Genomic DNA, 8,066 nt, shown 5'->3' on the forward strand with positions numbered 1-8,066 from the left:
ACTCCAACTCAAAAAAAAAAAAAAAGTGTATGAGCCTAACAACAGAGCATCTAAATACACGAGGCAAAAACGGATAGAACTACAAGAAACAGAAGAAGAAACTATTATAGTTGAGGACTACAATACCTATCTATCACAAATGGACAGACACCTCAGATAAAAAGATTACTAAAGATTACTGAAACTCAACAACACGACCCATCAATTGGATACAATGAATATCTATTGACGTCTTTATCCATCAACAACAGAATACATTCTTCTCAAGCTCATATGGAACATTCGTCAAAATAGACCATATTCTGGGTCATAAAACAAACCTTAACAAATTTAGAAAATACAAATAATATAAATGATAAAATGTCTGTTCTCAAACCAGAATGACATTAAACTAAAAGTCAATAACAGAAACATAGAAGTATGTTGTATAATCTCCAAGTGTTTTGTGATTTTTCAATGATCTTTCTGTTATTGATTTGTTTCTTGAACACTGAGGCAAATATTCTCAACAAAATCTTAGCAAATCAAGGTGAACAATATATAAAAATAGTTATACACCACAATCAAATGGGATTTACCCCAACTATGTAAGTTTGGTTCAATATTTGAAAATTCATTAATGTAATCTATCACATCAATAGGCTGAAAAAGAAAGATCACCCATTAATAGGTGAAGAGAATGCTTTCAGCGTGAATTCAATGTCCATTCATGATTAAAAACTTGCGGTAAACTAGGAATAGAAAGGAACTTCCTCAACTTGAGAAAGAACACCTATAAAAAATCTATAGCTAACATTATGCCTAATGGTGAAAAACTAGTTTTCCCATTAAGATCAAGAATGAGGCAAGGATGTCCCCTTCTCCATTCCTTTTCAAGATTGTACTAGAAGTCCTAGCTAATGCAGTAAGAAAAGAAATACAATGCATCCTGATTGAGAAGGAAGAAATAATACACATGACATGATCATCCATGTAGAAAATCTGAACTAATTGACCAAAAAAACTTCTGAAACTAGTAAGTGATTATAGCAAGTTTGCAGAACACATGGTTAATATGCAAAAGTCAATAGCTTTCTTATATGCCAGAAATGAGCAAGGGAAATTTGAACTTAAAAACAAAAGACTATTTATATTAGCACCTATAAAAATGAAATAGGTATAAATCTAGCAAAATATACATCTGTATGAGGAAAACTACAAAACTCTGCTAAAAGAAATCAAAGGAGAACTAAATAAATATAAACACATTCTGTGGTGATAGATAGGAAGACTCCATATTGTTAAGATGTCACTTCTTCACAACTTGATCTATGGACTCAATGTAATCCCAATCAAAATCTCAGCAAATTATTTTATGGATATTGACAAACTAGTCTAAAGTATATGCGGAGAGTCAAAAGACCAAGAGTTGCCAGCACGATATTGAAGGTGAAGAACAAAGTTGAAATACTGACACTACCTAACTTCAAGACTTTCTACAAAGCTACAGTTATTCAGACAATGTGGTATTGGTGAAGAAATAAACAAAAAGATCAGTGGAACAGAATAAAAAGCCCCCAGAGAAACCCAGATAAATATAGTCAAATGATCTTTGACAAAGGAACAAAACCAAGACTATGGAGAATAGGGGATTTTTTTCAACAAATTGTGCTAGAATAACCAGATACCCACATGAAAAAATGTAATGTGGACACAAATCTTACACTACACTACACAAACACACACACACACACACACACACACACACACACACACACACATTCAAAAATAGGTCTCAGACCCAAAGGTAAAATGCAAAGCTATAAAATTCCTAGAAAATAATATGGGATAAAATCTAGATGACCTTGGGTTTGGCAGTTATTTTTAAAATATGACACCAAAGCCACAACCTATGAAAGAAGGAATTGATAAGCTGAATTTCATTAAAATTGAAAAATTCTGCTCAGTGACAGTCACTGTCAAGAGAATGAAAAGGTAAACCACGGACTGGGAGAAAATATTTGCAAAAGACACATCTGAAAAAGGACTATTATCCAAACTATACAAAGAACTCTTAAGACTCAACAATAAGAAAATAAACATTTTGATTTTTAAAAATAGGCCAAAGATCTTAAGGGACATCTCACCAAAAGACACACAAATGGCAATCTACAGCATGCATGTCAAGATATACAAATTCTCTACATCAAAGATTCCCAACCCCTGGCCTGGTTGGTGGCACCGCCTGAGGCGAGAGGCTTGAGAGCGGAGCTCCGCTTACTGTCAGATCTGCAGAGGCATTAGATTCTCATAGAAGCACGAACCCTGCAGTGAACTGCGCCTGCGCCTGCGAGAGATCTAGGTCGCATTCGCCTTATGAGCATTTGTTGTCTGACGATCCACCCTCACGCCCCCTCATCCTGAACCCTTTCCGTGGAAAAGTTGTCTTCCACGAAATCGGCCTTTGGGTGAAGATGTGTCAAAGCAGTTTCACTTATTTTTAACAGATGTGCCACTCTGGTGGGGATATTCTAATGGAGGATGGCTATGTGTGGAGTAGCAGGGGCCATATGGAAAATCTCAGTACCTCCCTTTCAATTTTGCTGTGAACTCTAAAACTGCACTAAAAAATAGTCTTTTTTAAAAAGTCCACTCAGTGTTGAAGTTGAACACCAACATACATATAAAGGTGCACATTTTAAAAAAATGAAAGTTCTAAGATTTGCGTAAATTTTTATGATTGGAACTCATTAAAAATATGATTAGTATAAAGTCATTTTCTCTGAAAAGAGTATTTTGCTAATTTCTAGATAATTAAGGGTACTTTACCTCCATCTGCTGGAAATTTTAAGCAATTACCAGTTACCTTGCTCCTTTGTATTCTGGAGCATTTAACACCTTCAAAATGCATAAAATTAAAAAGAAAAAGAAGAAGCATAAAGTCAAAACTTGTCTTCCTGTCCTGTATAATATTTACAACTCTTTAATATGTCAAATTGTATCAGCTGAATAAAATAAAAGAATGACAAATGTAACAATGACTTTTGAATCAGTTGATTGCTCTGGTTGCTAACATGAGTGTCCCATTCCCTTTTAGACTAGAAATCAACACAAACTTAATACCATTGGATAAATATTGGTTGAACTGGAAAATGGCCCATTTTATAACTTTAGGGAAGTCTTCCATCTCCAAACCCCCATACATTCCAAGTGTCCTCAAATTTAGGGTTACAATCTCTTTGGGTATTCCCTGTTACTGGAAATTTGTAATGTGGTTCTATTTGTAAGCATCCTTTTCTGCACTTTAAAATTCATATCTGGAATCCCCATATCAGACCAGTATTATTTTGCCTATTTTTCCAGTAGTTTCATTAGTGACAATAATAACAGACAATGTTTATTTAAAATGCTTATCATGTACTAGGGATAGAGTAGTATATACATGTCTATGAAATGGGTAATTGTTTACAGAAGAGCTGAAGTAGGCTTCCCAAGGTCAAAAAGTAAGTGAAGTGCCTGGCTTGATCAAGTTATTTCGCACTAGATATTTTCTCCTTGATTTTCTTCGATGTTGACTGCAATGGATGTATTTTATATTTTTGTAACACGAATTAATAAAGATCTACAACATTCATTAAACACCTAATACATGTCACTCACCCTTCTAGGGCTCTGGGGGAACAAAGATAAATCAAGCATAGTTTCAGTCTGAGAAGCTTGCTTTCTAGCGGTAGATAAACCAAAAAAAGAAAAACCGAAACCAAAATCAAATGTGGCTGGTACTCAGGTGGAGGAATGTGTGGTGTGTGGTGAGGTCAGAGGAGATTCTCTTCACCTGAACTGCGGACACAGGCAGGGCTTCCCAGGAAGATGATGCGTGTGAAGTGAGCCCTAAGCAGGGGTGTGTGGGAGGAGAGGTCATTCCAACTTGAGGAGACTGTTGCGAGAAGGGCCGGAGGGATGGAAGTCCTGCACAGTTTGAAGGCTGTGCAATGTGGTTAGAGTTGTCTTTGCAAAGTCAGAGATGGGATAGAGCAGCAGACAGGAGCCAGATTATGCAGTGCTGTGTACTGTGAGTTGAAGTGTGGGTTAACTGGTGGAAGTGGGTTAGGTTTCATACTAAAATCATATTTAGAGTTATTTGCACGTCATGTGATAGTGCTGTATTTTTAGGTGACGTTTTACATAAGACTTAATCAGAGTGAATACATCAGGAGTTGTATTCAGTGGGCAGTCACAAAAACATGATTTTGGAAGTTTCCAGTGAGCCTACAGTGTGGCTGGGCCACTGCCCTGACCTGGACCACACTTCCAGGGAGCACCATTACAGAGACCATCTCCACTGTGGTCTTTGTAATGGTGCTCCCTGGAGGTGTGCAAGTGCATGTGAGTGTGTGCTCCCTGGAGGTGTGCAAGTCCACAACACATCAAGAACTTGGACTTCTGTCCTTCCTCAAACTTCTTTCGCTCTTTTATTCAGTTCTCACAAGATGGCTGCAGCCCTTCTGAGCATCAGGCTGCCATTTGGCAGGGCAGAAGTGAAGGGCAGAAGCTGTGTCAGCGAGCTGGCCCTTTGTTTTCCTTGAGACAGTGGCACCACCAGTGCATACCCGCCTGTCACCCCTAACAATGCCAAACATATGCGAACTCCAAGAAAAGAGGAAGGATGTTGGGTAGACTCTAGCAGGATCTGTCACACATGGTATCAAGATGCAGTCACTTTGTTTCTTCAAAGAGAACATAATTCCAAAAGTATTTTCATGTTTATTTATCCTTTCAAGCAAAAGTTACATATGATCTACATATTTCTTTCTAACCTTTGATATTATTATTAATATTAAATTAATTATGCATATTTGAGAGGGGAATCCAAAAAAACCAGAATTAATTTATAAAAAAGTGTTCGGTGGCTCATCCTATAATCCTAGCACTTTTGGAGGTCAAGGCTAGTAGATTGCCTAACCTTGCAACCTCGAGACCAACCTGGGCAACTTGGCGAGACTTCGTCTCTACAATAAATAAAAAATTATCTGGGTATGGTGCACGCGCCTGTAGTTCTGGCTACTTGGAAGGTTGAGATGAAAGGATTGCCGGAGCTCAGCAGGTCAATGCTGGGTTGACCGTGAGTGTGCCACTGCACTCCAGCCTGGGCGACAGAGTAAGACTCCAACTAAAAAAAAAAGTGTGCATTTATTCTTACATGTTTACTCCTCAGTCACCATCAAAGTACCCTCTGTTTGATGCAATACACCTATCAAAAATAAGCTTTTTCCACTGCTCAGAACAGTTTTTGAACTCATCAATTTTGATGTCTTATAGTGCTTCTACCATTTTTTGTTTTACCTCTTTCACATCAGCAAAACATTTCCCTTTGTGGACTTTTTTCATCTGGAGGAACAAACAAAAAAAGTGGTTCAAAGTGAGATCAGGTGAATAGGGAGGGCAGGGCATGGGCGTAATGCCGTTTTTTGGTCAAAAACTGCTGATCACTCAATGTGGTGTGGGCAGATGCATTATCATGGAGGAAGATCCAGTCACCTACTTGCCACAACTTGCGATGTTTCCTCTGCATGTCATCTCTCACCACAATGCTAACTGGTACACTGATGTCAATGGGTTCCTAGAACATATACTTAGTGAGGGAAGTCTGTACTACAAGGGGTCTGCCCTTCAAAAAAGAAAAAAGTTAATTCTGTGTTTTTTGGGTCTCCCTTATATGTGCATACATTCATCTATGTTTCTTCTTATTTTAGATAAAGCATTTCTGTCTCTGGCTTCCGACATTGCAGAACCAACCATACTTAACGCCACTAACACTAGCCTCACCATTAAATTACCCCCGGCCAAGACAAACCTCACGTGGTATGGCATCACCAGACCTACTCCAACATACCTGGTTTATTTCACAGAAGTTAATGACAGGAAAAACAGCAGAATGCTGGTAAGATTGGAGCTAGTGGTCTTTGTTTTCCACAAGTTGTTCTTTTTTGATATGAAATTATCAGCCATGGTAAAGTGTTTACTATATGTTCTGAAACGCACTATTATGCAACTTTTTACAGCTGTTGATTCACCAAAACATATTATGTTTGAGTCTTTTTGTCTGGGAGTAAGTTAAGCTTCAAGGAAATGTATTAACTCTGACCCATTGATAAACTCCTATGGTAACAATTTGTTGAGTGTCCTGAAAGAGCTGGATTTGTTCTACTCCCTGATGATCTAATTATCCCTAAAAAGAATGATAGACTTATTTTTGTGGCCTCTCCAGCTGACTGAAGTTTTAAAAATAAGAAATGAACTGAATGGAAATAATATTGCCATGTAGTTCTTCTTCATAGCATTTGTCTAATATGAAAACTATACATTCTATTTTGTCGATTTTCTATATGTTGTGAAATATACTGCTATGCAGATTCCACGTCTGTTTTTAGTTATCATTGTATCCCTAGCATCTAGCACAGTAATTGGCATCATCTAGGCATTCACTAGATATTTCTTGAATGAGTGAATGAATTGGCACTATTCATTCTGTCACTGGCCTTAGTGTTTCAGCTGTCTTGGTGATGGAAATACTATATGCAAAATTTGCTTTGTGCTTGACTTTACTTAGGCAGTTCAAAAGGTGAAACTGACCATCATCTATGGAACATTAAACATTATATGCTTTGCCATAAAGTATATGTAATTCTTAGTTCATTCCTATAATTTTGGTTATTTTAAGTTTTCTTTACACATTTCTAAAAGTAGTTTCAAAATAGGTTGGATTATTTGGCTGACCAAGGTTGGGCTACTGGCATTGGGCATTTCTATTATGAAAGTTAATCTTTCTTATCGTTTTTCACATTGAGTAATATGAGAGTCTAAAGCAGTGGTTCTCAACCTGGGTGGCACATTGAAGCATTTTAAACACTCTAAGTCCAGGCTTCTCTCCAGATAACCCAATCAGAATCTCTGGGGGATAGAACCCAGGCATAGCATTTTCTTAAAAGCATCCCAGATGATTCCAAAGTACACCAAAACTGAGAACCACTGATCTAAGGAAAGTCTTTTTTCTCTATTAAACTTTATCTCTAAGAATGATGAGATAATATAATTTAATCTTTGATGGCATTTATTTATGTGTCACATTTTTATAATGCCATCTTGCTGAATTTCTAATGCAATCATAATGAAATGATGTTTTCTTCTAGGAAGTTAGTTTTTTATGTAAAATGAATTATACCACAAAATTGACTGAGGGCTGCCAATCACTTGGAATTTATTATTGGAGATATTAAACAACTGAGGACCATGTAGGTTAGGACAATGATATAGTCATTAATAATCCAGAATTTTAAATAAATTAGCTTTTTTGAATAATTTCTACCCATTTGTATAAAATGTAAGAATCAGATATTGATTTTTAAAAAATTAATTACAGGAATTTCAGGACACTATAGTCCTTATTGAAGATTTACAACCATTTTCAACATATATGATACAGATAGCTGTAAAAAATTATTATTCAGATCCTTTGGAACATTTACCACTGGGAAAAGAGATATGGGGAAAAACTAGAAGTGGAGGTGAGTTATGGGCTTGGCGTGGGTTTCTGGAGTGAAATGTTGTAATACATAAGATGTGTATGTCTATATTTTTATCTGAATGCTAAGTAATCTTTATGATGTGATCGCTTAAAAATTTAATAGGAAAACGTATTTGTAGAAAAATATAACCTAGCCCTTACTCTGACCCCTGAAGATGATTAATAATATTCCACCAAAATGAAAAACAACTAGGAGTTGAAATATCAAAATTAATACTGTTTGACCAAGAAATACATTATTTGTTCTCATCATACTGTATCACTCTTTTTTCACATACTCATAGGTCTCTGTACATGGGATGAGCCATAGGAAAAAACAAGTTTTTCTGTGTAAATTTTGCTGAGGCCACTGAAATATAAAGTTATGTAATATTGTTGCCTTAAATAAGACAGTTCTAGAATCTAAAAAGGTGTTCTAAGAGGTGATGATGATTTTTTTTTAATTAATCAATATTTTTTATTATGGTTTTGTGGGGTACAGTTAAGAGTTAGGTGTACAATT

General features: G+C 36.4%; 1 protein-coding gene across 1 annotated transcript in view; it reads left to right on the forward strand.

Annotated features, from left to right (window-relative positions):
- ROS1 (ROS proto-oncogene 1, receptor tyrosine kinase) overlaps positions 1-7,544 on the forward strand; it is a gene marked incomplete at its 3' end in the record, with an annotated part of 84,201 nt that extends 76,657 nt beyond the window's left edge. The window contains 2 exon segments of the mRNA XM_008051461.1: positions 5,733-5,935; positions 7,400-7,544. Coding sequence (XP_008049652.1) covers positions 5,733-5,935; positions 7,400-7,544 — 348 coding nt within the window.
- Between the last annotated feature and the right edge of the window lie 522 nt (positions 7,545-8,066).

This window comes from Carlito syrichta, unplaced genomic scaffold (assembly GCF_000164805.1).
Source record: "Carlito syrichta isolate Samal-C Ts95f unplaced genomic scaffold, Tarsius_syrichta-2.0.1 Scaffold65443, whole genome shotgun sequence".
NCBI lineage: Eukaryota > Metazoa > Chordata > Mammalia > Primates > Tarsiidae > Carlito > Carlito syrichta.